Source organism: Triplophysa rosa, linkage group LG8, assembly GCF_024868665.1.
Source record: "Triplophysa rosa linkage group LG8, Trosa_1v2, whole genome shotgun sequence".
Lineage (NCBI taxonomy): Eukaryota > Metazoa > Chordata > Actinopteri > Cypriniformes > Nemacheilidae > Triplophysa > Triplophysa rosa.
The window spans coordinates 25,639,396-25,657,107 of NC_079897.1; the positions used below are offsets into that span (position 1 = coordinate 25,639,396).

Below are 17,712 nucleotides of genomic sequence, written 5' to 3' on the forward strand. Positions count from 1 at the left end.
GCTCTGTTAAAGAGATCATTCACCCCAAAATACACATTTATTCACCCTTCATGTGGTTGGAAACCTGCAAATGGCTGTGGAACACAAAAGAAGATATTTTGAGAAATGGTTCAGTGGTTTTGTGTTCATTCAAAGTCAATGGGGTCCAGTGTTGTTTTGGATATCAACATTGTTCCAAATATCTTCTTTTGTGTTGAATCGTTTTAAATCAATGATTTGATGTAGAAAATTCTTTTTTTTCTAGATAAGAAAGAAAAACTAAAATCAAATCAGACTTGGTTTAGAAATCAACACTTACTGTCCAGGTCAAAAATCTTCAACATGATCTGCAACATAACTATTTTTAAGTGTGCTTTTATTATTTAATGAATTACAGTTCATTTTATGAATATAGTGTTTTAGATTAAACCAACATGTTCAGTTTGTTCTGTGGGTGCAGCTGTGTGGAGTCATGTAGCAAATGTGTTTATAAACATAAATATGCTAAAAAAAACATATTAATAACTGTAGGTCCCGTTTAATAAACTCAAGGGGAAAGTTCTATTTTGTTGTAAAATAGTTATATTTCTGCCATAATGCGCACTGGGAAAAAAAACTACTGAAATAAAATTGAATTGTTACACAGTTTGGTGAATTTCTGTCTCTCTTTCTGTCAGGTAAATGGCAGACTCTCTGGTTCTATTTTTATTTTCTTCCTGATTCATTGAAATATGTGATGTTAGAGTGGCATGTGTAAAACTAAGTTGACTCAGAACCAGCTCAATCAACACAAAACTAAGACTCTTATAAAAAAACAAAATAAAAGACAGAAACGCGATCAAGACTCTTTGGCCCCATCAAGTGGCAGACATCTCAACATACAGTCACTGATGCTTTACATTTTGTTTTAACCGTTTTCAGACAAACTCTTCTTAGATTTTAGTTTTAATTTATCTGTACATGCAAAAATGATCTTGGGACTTGATGGTCCATTTTGCGCATCTGCTACAAAAAATATAACAGTTTGCAACCACTGGATCTTTCGAAAACTTGTCAAAAATATTGTTATTATACATTATACAAACACTTTAGTTGTGAATGTTATTGATGGTTGTAAGGTGTTATACTGTAGATGCACACGGCATGAATAAAAAAGAGAGATAGAAAATCATGCATTATATATATGACACAACCAGTGACCCAAAACATAAGAATTGACTTTCACCTCAAAATACTTTTTTTTGAGGATCAAATAGAGTGTTTCATTTCTAAGCCCATGTTGGGTATAACATAATTCCATAAAGCATAAACCAAACCACATTTTTACTTAATGTTCCAATGGAAACCTGGCAGAATAAACAATAAAGTGCTTGTGATTTACATAAACCTCAATTTGTTGTCGTCAGTAAATCACTTTTTGGATTTCATAATGTATCTTGACTGAATGCCAGTCATTCGCCACACCGTCATAGTTATGATATCAAATGGCTCGGCTGATATTATTAAGTAGGCTATGTGTTGGATTAAAAATGCAACTTTTACCCAATCCAAGATGTGAAGGAGCGGGTATGAGACATGATGGAACAAACAGAATTACTAACAGAGCTGCGTAAAACGCAAGATGATATATATTTTTCTCTGTACATTCTGTAGAGATGAAGTAGCAATTCTGAAAAGAAACCAAAATGGCCAAAAGGCCAATGCGCTAGATGTCAAAGCAACACTCTTGTTGAAAAAGCTCTGTGATCAGAGTTTCCACATCCACCTCAGGATTAAACATAATCTGCTTCATTAAACCAGAAGAAGATCACTATTGTTTGAAGAGCTGGGGTGTAATCCCTGGATACTGTAAAACAAAATGACTGTCTGTCCTTTTGGCTCCGCATACATTTACATCAGTACAGTCCAGTCCACAAGTCCAGTGTTTTCCTGACCAGAGAGAGACAGCCGTGTGGTTTTGTCTTTATTGAAAATGCATAATAACATTGAGACTACTGAAAAGTGGGTTTAGTGAAGAGTTCTTCATTAGATAGATGCTTGGTCAGGTTCTCATGATGATCACTGCACCACAGTCCAACAACATTGCTATAGATGCAAACAAACGATCCCTCCAAATCCAAGGTTTTGACTCAGAGATACATGATAGCGTTGATAGGCCTATCTTAATCCGTGACAATATTAAAAAAGATATTTAAAAGTCCCTGTTTTGACTGAATAAGTAGACTTTAAGTGCTTTGTGGCGCACACAAAAAATAAGTCCCTTTAATTGATTACCACCCCATGCGCATTTTGTGGCGCATGCTCATAAGCAGTATAACCCGAGAAAGCACCTCAACAACCGTGACAAGTGGGTTTCCAGTCTGTTGCTTAAGAAAGCGTCAGTGAGGTGAGGTACTGTTTTGGTTAGGTGAAGTTGTTGATCTGCGTAAATGTCATTTTTATGTTACCATTTATGTGTACAACTCCGCTGTCACAACGTAAAGCTAATGTGTGCCACTAGGAAGCAATTTGAATCTGAAAGTTCACTCGTTTGAAATAGTAGAGCTTCTCACGTTTACCACAAGATGGCGCTGTCTGTTCAGTTTGACTGTGGCATGAAAAGCTCAGAACTGCGAGTCTGTTAGTGGTGATATGATGTGACCACATAAAACTACAGACAGTCTATGCCATGCAGAACTCAAAATGCTGCTAATTAATACCACTAATAACTATTTGCTTTCGCAAGGTGACTTTTTAAAGTCAGGAAACACCACACTTACAAAAACGTTTTATTACCACGTTTGTCAACGAAGGTTGATATGATTCTTTTAAAATTTCCTTTGTCCATTTAACCCTATAGGCTGCCATTGAAAAGGGGGGCGAGGCCACATTTGGAAGCAACTTCCCCAAATGTGCCAACAACCACACGGGGAAACCACTCAGAAGAACTGCATAGCAGCAGTGTGGAAAACACCAATAACATCAGCTTTTGTATGGGCAAGCCCCTCTGAAGCAGAAAACCAGATCCCGGCCTGGCTTGGAGACTTGGTTTTTTTCAACAGGGTGAGCTTTGTAAATGTGTGTGAGCTTTGGATGATATTACATAATTTATTTTAAAAAGGTGAAAGTGGATTTGGGTACAAGAAACTGAATCCAGTAGACATTATATGAGTAATTGCTTAAAGTGATATTTCACCCTTAAATGACAGATGTTTTATTTTATCACCCTCATGTCATTTTAAACCGGTATCTTTAACACAACACAAAAGAAGATATTTTGAAAAATGCTGTTCACTGGACCCCATTCACTTGCATTGGTTTTGTGTCCACACAGTAGAAGTGAATGGTGTCTAGTGCTGTTCGATTACCAACGCTCTTTAAAATATCTTCTTTTGTGTTCTGCGAAAGAAAGAAAGAAAAAGTCGTAAAGGTTAGAAGAGGGCAAGTAAATGATGACAGAATTTTCACAGATGACAGTACAGCTTGATTTATGTTTGTGTGTTTTGCTGAGATATTCACCATCAGTCTGATTTCACGAAATATTCCATGTGTAACCCTGTCTTTCATATGTTCTGTACACAAACACACATAGCATAGCTGTTTTCCAACAAAGCATCCCATCCACTGACTGCAACCTTTTTCACATGGAAAATTTAGACTATAAATCTGGTTTCAGCGGAGGGCTGACTCGGCTGAGCATGACATACAGTAGCGCAGTGACTCTCGGGTCACACTCGGGTTAAACCTGCCCTATAATTCTTTAGATTAACGTTTATTTTTCTTGGGTTTTCCAGTCCTCACGCACATCTCCCCTCCGCACGTTTGTCTGGCCCCTTTTTGTCGGTCGTTGATGGTTCCACAGATGTCATCATGCAAAGCTGCTTTATTGCAGGTCGAGGGTCCGGGTCTTTCCTCTAGCCTTCGTTCCAATGAGCTAATAGCGGTAAATACAGATGCTCTGGCCGGAACGGCTGATGGAAGCTCATAACCATTAAAGGCACCCACAATATTTATGTTGTTGCTTTTCTCATCAGGCTAAGAATTTTTTTTTAATCAAGAAACGGTTGTGGGCCGTCGGAGGAGAGAGAGAATCTGGAACGTTCTTCTACCACCCACATTTTTATCAATGACTACACCATGATGAAATAAAATAGATATCTCCAACAGCTGTCAATACGTGAATAAATAAATATTATGATGAAGCAAATTGTGGTTGCGGCACAAGAAAAATCGGCTGTCATTTTGCAAGCCAGGTACGTAAATTGACGAAGAGTCATCCAGAATACGCATCAAAGCTTTTTGAAAATGTCAAGTTTCTAAAGATGTGTTGCTTTACTACCATTATAGGACATTTACTGTATATAGACATCTTGGCTCTTCAGGTTATGATACACTGCTCTTTTCATCTAGGAGCAGTTTGTGTCTCTTTCAACTCTCCGTTCTTTGGTCCAGTGTGCAACCAGAGCTCCAAACATGATTCACAGGGCTTGTCCATGCCCGGCATGAGGAATGTTCATTTACAGTAATCCTTTGAAGCTCAAAGTTGACGGAAACCCGCTCATTTGACATGTTTCTTTCACAGCTCCGGCTCTACGTGCAGTGTGACACATTCGAGCCTGCGAACCAAACAAGGAATGCAGGTTGCCAGGTATGCGCTTAAAGAGCAGGGCAGGCGAGCAGACTCGGTCCAGCATTAAGCAGGACTTCAATAAAATACCTTCTGCACATTTTTAAAAGCATTATTCCAAGGCAAATTAAAAAGCGGAGTGCAATTAAAAGAAATCACTGTGTAAATGTTAGCATGTGGAAGTTTTCCCCTTTTCTTTCTTTCCTTTTTACTCATTTTTTAATGTAAGGAAAACCCCCGAGGCACAGTTATGCAGCTGCCTGTTATTACTACCTACATCTGGTTATGATAAGGGCCTATTACAATCAAAATCATAAAAACGCTAACGCGGCCCCCTTGTACATTTAAATATAAGAAACTCTATACATACAAAGTTCATCTGTTCGTGGCCCCTCTCAGCTCAATGAATAAAGAGAAGGAAGGGATCACTTTAAAGTCTATAACTTGGGGTAATTTGCACTTGGTAGAGCCTGACCATGTTACGCAACACTCTCTAAATGAACAAGAACGGTGAAGATGATTATGAGGAATAATTAGGTCAAATTTTATATTGCGTTTGATATCATGTAAATCCAGCTCTTAATGCAAAGGTCACCATGCTGTGTGTGCAGTCAGCCTATTGGGGCGTCTATGTTTTTAGTCGGACATCTGAGAATCTCTCACTTGTTCAAACTTATGTCTGTTTATTTATCTAAGGTAAAAAAAATAGGAGCCAAGGAAAGGCCACACACAGGCCTTGTGGGGAAATCCAGACAGCAAAACTGATGAGCACAGCATTTATTTAAAATGAGGAATAAGATCATCTGTGATTTAAAAATATGTGAAACATCCACATTTCACGTCATTTATGACTTTCCTCTATAAAACACTAGTAAATATTCCTCTAAAAAAAAACTCTCGGAATAGTTACTGTATTACAGACATATAATATCATGTTTTTACAGCTGGGAAAAATTAAGAGACCACTCTAAAATGATTTTCGTTTTTTCTGAACCGACCATTTATGTGTGTTTTTAAGTAAAATGATCTTTTTGTTTCACTCTAGGCACAACATTTCTCCCAAATTCCAAATAGAAAGATTGTTTTTATTTGCGTTTATAAAATCACAAAAAAGATGCAAAATTAATGTATGAAGGAATCATTCAGATTTTTCATTCATCTTATTCTCTCAGTCTTTCACTTTGCTGTTGGGTGACTTTGTCATTCCTGAGGTTTGTATCTGTTGAAATTCAACAGACGCTGGACTGAAAATGATACATTACATGCAGAAATGCTGATTAAAGGCAAAACTAGTGTAATCTCTTAATTTTTTCATGGCCGTGCGGATTAGGCTACTTGTTTAATGTTTTATCGCACGTGTTTGTCAGTATATAAAAGACAACATTCAACAGTCTTCAAAATAACAACATATTTTCAGTTTTGGGTGAACTGTCCCCTTTAAGACACAATTGATTAGAATAAGGTGCTCGGTTTAAACACCACACACTATACTGCAGAAACAACCCTTTAAACGTTCATGTGTTTGGACGGCAGGTTTCATCTGCAGCTTTGTATTATCTGGCAAGTTTCATCTCTGGCAGCTTCTCCGTAATTCCTGACAGGTTGATTTGACAGCTGTAGCTCTGCTTTGGAGACCACGGACTGTCGAGTTTCCACTAACCAAGTGATGAAATGGTCTGTCCAGACCAACTTTCCCCAACAAGATGAAGTTTTCTGCATGTATCGTTGGCAGGACCATTTATTTCCCCTATAGATGCTGTATTCCCTCAGAGACCCCCTCTTGTGGTGAGATGCAGATTCTCTGTCCCAAGCCAATAGAGTAGTTCACTTTACACATTGCACTGTGTTACTGAGATTCGACACCTCGGCAAAGTCCGTTCTGTTATTCCAGTGTTCCAGCTGAGAAAATATATTAGATGCTTAATGTGTAATAGATGCCATGTCGCATTATGAAAACCATGTGTGAAGCAGGTTGGATAAAATGTGCGCAATTTTACTATTTTCCAATATGCCTCATTCCAGGTGCTCACAAGAGGGGTTTTGTATAAAGGTGAAGTTGAGTCGCTGCGTTAAAATCGTTTTGCTCTCTAAAACTCCTCAGGTGACTTCCACTGCAAACGTTCCATTAATGGAAGTTAATGTATCGACTGCTCGTGATTACCAAATCTGTTAGACGGACAGTTTGCATCACAAAACATGCTGTCATTTAGTTAGCTGGTTACAGTTTAGTTAACAAAAACCAGGAGAGAGAAACAGAGTCTTGTCATTTTATAAAATGTTTTTTGCACTTCCATGTTAGTCACCATAACAGGGTTAAAGGGTCAGTTCACCCAAAAATAAAAATGTCGTCATCATTTATACAGATTTGGGACAACTCGAGTGTGTGTACATTTCTTTGTTCTGTCGAACACAGAGAAAGATATTTGGAAGAATGCTTGTAACCAAACAGTTCTTGGCCACCATTCACTACCATTACAATGGTAGTCAAAAGTGCCCCAGAACAGTTTACTTTCTTACATTCTTCAAAATATCTTCTTTTGTGTTCAACAGAACAAAGAAACTTTCAAAGAAAAGATTTTTCCTAGAAACTGATTTTACAGATTTGGAAGGGTGAGTTATTAAAGACGGAACTTTCGCTTTTGGGTGAACTGTTTCATAAGGTGTTGTCAGAGTGTTGTTTTTTTTGTGTGCTTGCTTATTAAAAGGAAACATGTCTCCCCTTATGCTAGTATTTTTCTTGCACAAACATTCATCATTTAAAACAACTTTAATTGTCATTCAGAGCGAGCAAAACAAGACAAGTTGCATGTTTAGAGTTCATTCATTTCTTCTGTACATCGATTTGACTTTCATCTTAGCTTACACGTCTTTAATGAGTCAAAATTGTCCTATTTGTCTCTTATTATGGCTTGTTTAACTGAAGAGTCCTTTCGGGGCTGATGTGAAGCACTTTGAGGGCATTTTCACTTCACAAACATTTTTATAGCTCTAATAGTCACTAACCCAGCAGGCTAAAGTTCACAGTGACTTCCACGGCAACCACCTCAGAGCGGCACACCAGACAGCTAAATATACCCGTCCCCATCAAAATCACCAGCAGAAGAACTGCGGAGACCAAGGTGGTCGTTTCTGTCGTCAGGATTAATTAACCAGCACAGGACACAGTCTGTGCAAATTACAGAGCGATGTAAGCTACCGTAGGAGGCTGGATATATACACATGGAGGCCATAATATACCCACGTGCACTGCGCGAGCGGCCCCGGCTAATGCAAACATCGGGTTACCTGTCTAGCTTTTTGGTTTAATCAGCCGTTTGACTTGCTCTTGGTGGGCACAACTCAACCTCAGCCTGCCTGTGTAATGCGCATCGTTCACGTGGCAATGATTTGGTCTGTAAGCAACCAGTGGCGTATGAATTCCTGACCCACCCTCTTGCCTCTTTTATTCCCTGAACACGCTTTGAGGAACCACATCTTTAATAAAGGTCGGGGGAACGTGATATGGCGGCTCTGGGCCATTAAAAAAGGCCGGTTAGGACTGAAGCTTAACCAGTAAGCAATAGTAACCACATCAGGCCAAAAACACACCCCCTTCTCTGCCAGTGTACTGTAACGTGCCACTGTTTTTAATAAAAGTCACAAACACATGTTAATGTTTCACGCATTCCCAATGACGTCGTCACATCAACATGCTTCACCAATGACATGGCGTCTCATAACCTGAATCTGTTTTTATAGACTCATAAAAATGTGTTTGAATTAAACGCAATCCTCATACAAATTGTTTCACATCCCTCGATTGTAAAACAAGAAAAGCCGCCTATCTGCTCCTTCCTTAGTAGTACAAAACATCTTTTTCTTTCTTGGGGTTCGAGCTCCCGTTTAATTGTTTCGTGGCTACACTACGAACGCCCTCTGACTTGGAGTCAGTAGACTACATCATTTGCTGACAGGGTTTCTCAATGAAAGCCATGCACGCTGCAATAAGCCCTGCTTTGTTTCCAATACATCCACGGTAAAACATTTATTAGTCTAATTACAGCAAGCTCCCATTGAATTTTCTTCCTGTGTTACAGATGCGTTGGCGGAGTTCCCATGTTCTGTCACGAAGTTGTTTTATTCAGCGGCGCACCGTTGGGAAGGAACTTTATCTAACAAAATTAGCTTCACCTGAGTCTCAGTGGCCCTTCCGCACTTTTGCTTTACAGCCCTTATTGGCACAGGAAGTTTTGCATTGTGTTTCTTGGATTGCGTTTTGCTAAGCTTAGGGGATACTTTATGAGGAATAGCATTATGAATGAACGCAAATTTTGCATAATGGCTGTAAATTAGCCTGCCCTGACAGAGCCCATTTTCTCACTGGTTTTGAGTGGCTTTAACCTATCGCAATGGTTTCTTGAAAGGCTCCTGCTGGTTTTCTGAATGGGGTTTTGTGTGGTGTGGGAGAAGGCTGCGCCCACCATGTTATCTGCCTCAGTGCGTCTGTCTTTGTGTGTGGGCACTGCTCTCTTTTAAACTTTGCTCTATATAATCCTGTTTTGATTGGAGCTTAAGTCTCCCCTGCGGAGACTGGTGCCTCGTAGCCGGTCTGTCAGACAGGGAGGACCCCGAGCGGCGGGCCATCCCCAGAAAAGCAGCACGGTGGATCTCGGCTTTGTGCCATGCCTTGTGCCTAGACGCACACCCGCTCGTTCAAGACCAGCTCAAACTGCAAAGAGATAGCAGGGGACGAGACCATGTCGTTCACTTAGTCGTTTACAAAAAATCCATCCGGCAATATTTTTAAATTGGTAGTTGACATATAACTGTAAATGTGTCCTATGGTGTGACTGCAAAAATGTAGAAAAAACAAACTGTTAATAATAAAAAGATATAAACATCTTAAGAGAGCTTTATCTTTTTTTGACACAATTTTTGCTACGTCACACCATAGGACACATGTACGGTATATTTGCGAACTACCCAAATACTAAAGAAGAACTTACTTTTAACCACCCTGAACGTCAACCATGAATCCAGACCCTAACAACTACCCAGAACATTCTAGCAATTGCTTTGCAACATGCTAAAAACAGTAACACCATACCAATAGCATCATTGTGTTTTTTCCCTAAACTCACGGTTTCTTCAGAAATGATTTATGAAATAGTTCACTTTACTAGACAAGAAAAAGAAAACACAGACACACGTAAGCAAACACGGAGAAGATAGATGGGAGGTTGCGCAAATCATAGAAACGTTCTGTGAAAAGGTTAAAGGCTAAACACATAGTGCAGTAAAAATGTCTGGAATTAAAGGCCTGAACAGAACACTAGCCATTCATTTAGATGTTGCGATAACATGCATTCAGTGTGCAGTCAGACAAACTGCCTGTCATTGCTTCAGACGAGTGTGTAATGAATGTCAATGTCAATGAAAACACATAATGAAACACAGAAATGGCACAAACGTGAATAAAATATGATGCAGTTGTCAGTGTTGTATCAACGACACAAGCAGCTCCGTTTTGTTTCATTCTGTTGAGTCTTATTAGTAGAATCTGCTTTGCAAATTTCCAGTCTGCAGGAATATTAAATGGAGCGGCTAATCATGAGCTGGAATGAATGTTAGAACTTGCCAATTTCCACCTCTGTCCTCCATTTATCATTTATGAGACGCTTTTGGCGCTCTTCGTGAACAGGTTACAAAAATAGGCCCCTGAAAAAATGAAGTCATTTTCTTCTTTATCAAGTGAAAGGAGGTGCTTAACCTTCAGAATCATCAGCCTCAGGAGGCCGAACTAAAAGTATATGAGATAAGAATACTAAAAATGGCCAAAAGTTTTACTCGTGGTTAAATCAGAAAAGTGTATGTTGAATCAATTAAAGCAATAGTTCACCCAAGAAAATGGTCTTTGTTTACTCTCCAAGTGTATTTATTTAATATGCATTATTCATGTTAAACATCAACAAGCCAAAAGCACAGCTTCTAGAAAAACTACATGTACAAATAACATAATTGTGGCATTAAAATGTGCAGAACATGGAGAAATTATTCCATGCACCATTTAGAAGGAAGCACAGAGTGGTCTGGCAGAGGCCGCGGTGGGTGGTACGGCACCAGCAAAGTGTGAAAACAGCAGAGAGAGTGTGTCTACATTCAGACCCATTCTTCATAACAAACTGGTCAATAGTACATCTAAACCCATGCATTTCAAGCCAAGGTGTGTGCTTCTTGTTTCGTTTAATTGTGATTGTTTTTATAAGAGACCACATACAGTAAGTGTGAGATAGAGGTGTTATTTGGTTTAGAAGTGCCACCCTAAATATGGCATCCCTTACAGAAAAAACACACGAAATTCCGTAAGACACAACGTGAATCCCACGTGAAACCCGTGGGATAACATGTGCGGCATGTCTCCACATGTTCTTCACATGTTGCACATGTCATCCCATGGGTTTTTACATGTTATCCCATGGGTTTCACATGGGAATTCACACCAAAATGTTACAAAAACACACATTTCACATGTTCTTTTTGCACATGTTAAACACATGTTGTATACATGCGAAAAACATGTGAAATTCATGTGTCTTTTCTGTAAGGGATATATTAGATAAATATTCTAGTTTTTCCTTCTTTTGCAAACATGACATATTAGAATAGTCATTTAAGGTTTCTTAAAGCCGCCTCTCTCTCTCTCCACAGCAAAACAATGTCCCTCGCTCATTAGAGTTATTTGTGTCAGCCATGGGATCAATATCACCCTTCTGGGTCCTTGCTGGTAATTCTATATTCAACAGTCGCACTATTATGGTTTAATAAGGAGTGTTTCGTATTAATCCTCCCTTGAAACCGCTAGCTAATGTGGCTACTAGACCCCTATAAAATTCAATAAATGGAGCGCTGTTGCCAAACAGAAAGCGAATGTTCAATCATGTTGGAGGTTTTAATTTCGTCCGCAGCAACAGGCACGGAAGCTTGGCCAAAAGTGACTTTTGTCTCCACATACCTCTGTCTGCCCATAAAGGGAGCTCGGAGCTCTAGCTAATGTCTTTTAAATGTATGTAACTGTACTTGGCGGTGCTGTTAAAGAACATATGTTAAAGATCCTTCTAGTAAGACCCGAACTAGAGGTTCACGGAAGGTGGTGATGGTGTGGTTGACTTGGAGCTTCAACCCCTTGTGTGATTACGAGACCTCGAGGGAAGACCCGAGGTCTTGTGTGGTTGTCTGACTGAACAACCGATTTTGTGTGTGGTGCATTTATATATATATAGAGGAAATATTTATATATATTTACTAATTGGTAATGTGCTGTGTTTCCTAACAGGTGATAGATCATTCACTGAATTTATAGGATCTTTTGACAGAAATGCAATATAATATACTGTACATAGCTATGTGTATAAAGACCTTACATAATGAAGCGTTATGTTTCTCTCACCTTTGTATGAGCTATCTACATACAGCGTGGGTCTGCTTGCATAGAATGTTGTTGCCATGTCGCCATGTTGTTTCTACAGTAGCCCTAAATTGACAAACTGCTCCACAGAACGCGTTTCGTAAATAGGTTATCTTATTTGGGAAAGAAGCGAAAAACTTGACGGAATCTTCTCTCTCAGCCTCCGTACTGCTTAGAAAAGGAGGGTGGAGGGGTGGAGTAAGCCATTGGTTGCAGTTCGCAACCTCACCGCTAGATGCCGCTAAAAATCACACAATGGTCCTTTAAAGGAGTAGTTCACCTTCAAAATGAAAATTCTGTCATCATTTATATGCCCTCTTGTCATTTCAACCTCTGTGACTTTCTTTCTTCTGCAGAACAGAAAAGATGATATTTTGAAGAATGTCGTTAACAGCCCCCCATTCACTTGTATTGGTTCCGATAGAAATGAATGGGAGCTGTGCAGTTCTGTCACCAACATTTTTCTAAATATCTTTTGTGTTCCGCAGAAGAAAGAAAGTCATACAGGTTTGAAATGACAATAGGGCATGCTTTTTTAACTACTCCTTTAAACAGTTCTTCGATGCTTGAAGCCACACTGTATAACAGATATGACAGATTCATGCAATCGGTAAATCTCTCTGTTTAATTTGACTAATAACATTAAACTACTTAACACGTGATTATCTAAGTTCGTCTGACCATAACTGTGTCATCGCTTAGCTTGACATTTCTTCAAATAAGTTTCCCATCAGCTCAGGGAGTCACACACAATCACCTTTTCATTTGTGAAAGAGGAGTGTTGGCGTTCGTCACATGAGCACAAATTTCCTACAAGCACTGGCATTCTGGATATTGCTGTATGAGCGTTTTTGTTCAAATGCATTTTTGTTCTCTCCATAATTTCGCACGTTGACATATGGAAAAGTTGTACTCCACACCAGACACGTTTGGCTTGTAACATTGGAGCACATACATCCAAACAGTGCCTCTCGCCAAAAAAAGTCACTTTCAATGAGGGACTAATGATTCCAGATTTCCTTTGCCTCGGTGGGCAACCAATGCCCCATTACACAGCAAATTATTTCAACGTTTATTGTACCAGACGAAGTTATTAATCCGCCGATGTCATAACCTCCATCTCCGGCATCTGCTTCGGAACAAACGTGTCATTCAGGCAGCGAACGCTCTATACATGACAGAGCGATGAGAGAGCCATCTCACGGCACAGGAACGAGGACCAGCATTTCCTGTTTGTGGTTCCACTTTTCACTCTTTGAAGTATACCATAATAATAGAACCAAGTGGAGCTAATGAAAATGCACTCTGTCAGATTAAAAGGAAGCCCTAGACTCGACTTAACCATAACCTCTTACCACATGCAAACACACACACAAGGAAAATACAGACATCCACAGCATGATGCTTTGCCTATAAGCCGCCACATAGTTTACAGAAGTGGTTTTATGATGAAAAGAGAATTGCAAGATGGGAAGAGGAAATGGGCAACACAAACTTCTGATGTGCGGACAGACATTGGATACCATAACTGACGGTAACTTGTTCACCAGTATGTCCTGGCCTTTCTTATTAAGGATAAGAAGTTACAGTAAATTCATGCTGTAATTTTGAACACCAAAAATGATGCAATGTTTTATTGCACTTGGTGGTCTTCTCTTTAATGGATCCACTTCAGTATGCTCCTTTCGTGCCTTTCAGTTTCCAATTTGGGCTGGTGATGGTGTGGCCCCTGAGATGACATCTGTGAGCAGTTCATTAACTTGTAACCCACAGCAGATGGGAGTTTTAACACAGTTGGTAAGTTTACATATACATTCACAGAACATGCACAGTTTATGGACCTCACAACTGCTTTAAAAGATGGGCTACAATTATGCCGATCTTAAAGAGCAGATACCGTTTTTCCTCATACCTAGCATTAGCTGTTTAAGTGTATGTTAATATAATTAGGAGGATAAAAGATTTCCTCTGACATCTGCAACCATGTCTAACGTCATATGTAATAACGTGAAACATGATCCAGTGCCCTTTGACTACACATTCAGTACATGTAATGGCTCCAAATCACCGATTTCTAAACGTGTCAATGTCATGCAGGATCTTTAACTAAATGACATTTATTTCATTTGAATTCATTATTTTAAAAAACACACTTTTTAATCTTTTTGTAAAGTTATCCGCTTGTTATGTCGTGCTTAAAGGTCCAGTGTGTCATTTTTTGGAGGGTCTATTGACAGAAATGCAATATAATATGCATAACTATGTCTTCAGAGGTGTATAAAGACCTTACATAATGCGGCGTTATGTTTTTATTACATTAGAATGAGCTATTTCTATCTACATACACCGTCCGCAAAGAATCGAAAATGTGCCGACATTTTTGTCCTGTGTCAGCCGCCACATTTTGATCTTTTGTAAACATATGGAACTTTTATAAACTCACAATGTACAGTACAGTCTCATAGAATCTCCAAAATTAATGTTATGATAAATTGTAAAACGAACCGCTGTCTGGACATCTGGGATTGTGTTGTGGAGATAAAGGTTAGGATTGTGTTTTTTCTTTTTTTTTGTAGTTTTACAGCAAATCATCAGCGTATAACAGCATTTTTTTGTTGTTTGCCTATGGCATCTGATAGACCATTTGGACCCAGAAACGGTATATGTGACCCTGGACAACAAAACCAGTCTTAAATAGCACAGGAACATTTTTAGCAATCGCCAAAAATACAGGGTATGGGTAAAAATGAAAATCATATTAAGTAAAGATCATGTTCCATGAAGATATTTTATTAATTTAATAAATTATAAATGTATAAAAACTGTATTTTTGTGAGTGGATGGCCTGCTACAGTGCCTCTGATTAACAACTTCAAATGCGATTTTCTCAATATTTTGCTTTTTTTGCACCCTCAGATTCCAGCTTTGTAAACAGTTGTTGTTCCTATCCTAACAAACCACATATCAATAGATAGCTTATTTCTTCAGCTTTCAGGTGATGTAAAAATCTCAATTTTGAAAAATTGACCCTTAAGACTGGTTTTGTCATCTAGGGTCACATGTGACCTTCCATATATGGTGGTGTGTGACATCAGGTTTAACAAGCAGATTGCTCAAAAGGCTATAAAATGAGAAAAGAAAATAACTACAGCAAGCATCATTTGTCTCGTTTTTTATATATATTGGGTCAAAAAGGGACGAACCCAGCATTGGGTTAAATTAACCCAGAAAATAGTTTAATTTGGTGGGTTTAAACAACCCAGCGGTTGGGTTCGTCCCTTTTTGACTGGATTAAAAAATAACCCACCATTTTTATAGTGACACGCAGTACAATTTGTGTCTTGCTTTTTCTTTTTATACTCCTGTGGAAATGTGACTTCACCGGTGAACCAGAAGCTGGAAAGTTGCTGTCGGACATGATGAATCAAATCTCTTTGGCAATTATACAGCGCACAGCTCAAGGTTAATTAGCTAAGACTCGATTTATACCGTTTTGGCAGAACGGCTGTAAAAAATAATCCTTTTGTTTCCGGCCCCTCTATAAATAGCTGTATGAACAATGTGTGAAGCTATTTCAGTATCTGTGAATAAAATGAAGCTTCTGCATCTGTTACAAAGACTTATAGTCAGCTCTGAACGATGTCACGTTCCACCAATAACGGCTCTATTCTTTGCCGCTAATTGGGCATGTCTTTTGGTGTGCTGTGAAATAATGTCAGTGCTTTGGGTCTTTTCGACTTGACGGGATGTTGACGAAGTTCCGAAAATACACAACGGCACGAACTGCAACATGAACTGCGTTTTAATAGCACACAATATACACATTATCAATCAGTTGCCGATATACTTCAGCTGTTGCAGGGTGTGAAATCAACTTAAAGTACAGGATGCTAAACCAAGTTTACACAACGATTCTCTAAGAAACACTTACCAGCAAATCAGACACGATCACTGTCCACTTTTGGGGATATTTGTATTGTTATAAGTGGTTCAAAGTATGCTTCAGCTTTGAGGAGTATCAGGTACAGAGACATCATTTTCACCAAACATAAAAATAATCATAAAAAATGAATCAATAAATAAATCAATTATATACCATATAAATGTAATAGCTATGTGAAGGCTATGCTTTTTATTGAGCTTTTTTGTTCTTTATTTAACTGTAGCTGGTATTATAACCTCTTTTACACATTTAAACGCTGAAGGCGTCAATACTGAAAATACAGTAATGCTTTTTTATCAATGTTACTACCATTATTAGATGTACTCGACGACTATGTACACATGAGTTTGTGGCCATGCTATAGTTGAACAACTAAGATTCTTACCCACAATATACAGTTAAAGCCTAAAGCGGTCTGGACGCAAACCTTCTGTGCGGAGAAGAATAATTTTGCAACTATGCATGGTTTCGTGTTCGTAACATTGCTATCAAAGACAAAGTACCGATTTGACAAAAAAGGCAATACATGACACACTCTGCCTTGATCTGCAGGGGATGGTGTACGTGTACATAAATAAAGAAAAGTCTTTCTCGCTTTTTCGTTATCAGTCAATTACGTTTTTCAACTCTCTTCGTCCTTCCTTCTGTCTTCCGATTTCGCCTCCTTCCCCAGCATCTTTCCGTACGTCCGTTCTCTCACTCCTTCCTCAAATTGGATGAGATATGAGCCATATGAACAGCTGGTATAGTCTTCCATGATGTCACAGTGGGGTCACGGGTTCGAGGGACGTTTGGCTGGCGCGGGATGCAGCAGGAGGTGGGAGACAGTGCGAGTGGAGCGTGTCCACGCGAGTGTGAATAATCCTGTTTGGAGGTGTGTGTGTGGAGCAGGGGTTAGCAGCTTTCTGGTCTTCGTTCCGCCCAAAAGTCTTTCACTGGGCAGCCCGAACCGAGGCCAGGTGGTCGCTGTGCTGGTTCTGGGCCCGGAAGCGCAGCCTCTGCTTGTTGGACTTCTTTTTCTGCTCTTTGGTTCGGTGCCCCTTCCCCGAACCCCCTGTAGCAAAACAGGAGAAAGAGAAAAAGCACGTTCAGCATACCGAGTGAGACGTTGGGCAGCACGTGAACGATGTTTGTATGATTCAAAGATGGCGGCCCACCGAGCAGAACGCCAGACCAAATGAACCTTTCCTCACCCCCCTCCCCGCTCGCACACCAGCTTAGAAAACACTGGAGCAAAGTGCACGCGTTCACTTCTCAGGCAGGCTTCTCGGACCAGAATTAATGTAAGCCAGGTGTCACGCACCAGGCAAAGCATTCTGGGATAGCATGGCTCACAGAAACCCGTTTGGTGTGGGGGGCTGGTTTGATCCAACAGTAGCAAATAAGATAAGGAGGTGTGCATGTGTGATCGTTGACAGTGTGACTAAGAGGCACAGAAAATTTGTCAGCGGGGAAAAACGAGTTAAGCGCGGATGCTGGGTGGCGATCTGGCACGCATTCTCTGTTAGCTATGCTATGGTTCACATACAGGTTACGGAAAACGATCGCTCTTTATGCCCGACGCAAAATCTTATTATTGCACTTGTTCAAGCCATTTAGCACCACAAAATGAGGCAAGGCAGCATAATGTGTGGTGACTTGATCTCACACACACACTTGGCTCTCTTACAGCTACCCCATTGCCATTAGAAAATGATTTTGTTAAGTGGAAACAACCCTGAGAAAACGAGCACGGCTGCT

The 17,712-nt window shown here is 39.6% G+C and overlaps 1 protein-coding gene across 1 annotated transcript in view; it reads right to left on the reverse strand.

The window, feature by feature from the left end:
* Positions 1-15,820: 15,820 nt before the first annotated feature.
* The window catches only part of rspo2 (R-spondin 2), a 46,455-nt gene continuing 44,563 nt past the window's right edge, over positions 15,821-17,712 (reverse strand). The window contains exon 6 of the mRNA XM_057340716.1: positions 15,821-17,026. Coding sequence (XP_057196699.1) covers positions 16,905-17,026 — 122 coding nt within the window. The 3' untranslated portion in view covers positions 15,821-16,904. The remainder of the gene's footprint in view (positions 17,027-17,712) is intronic.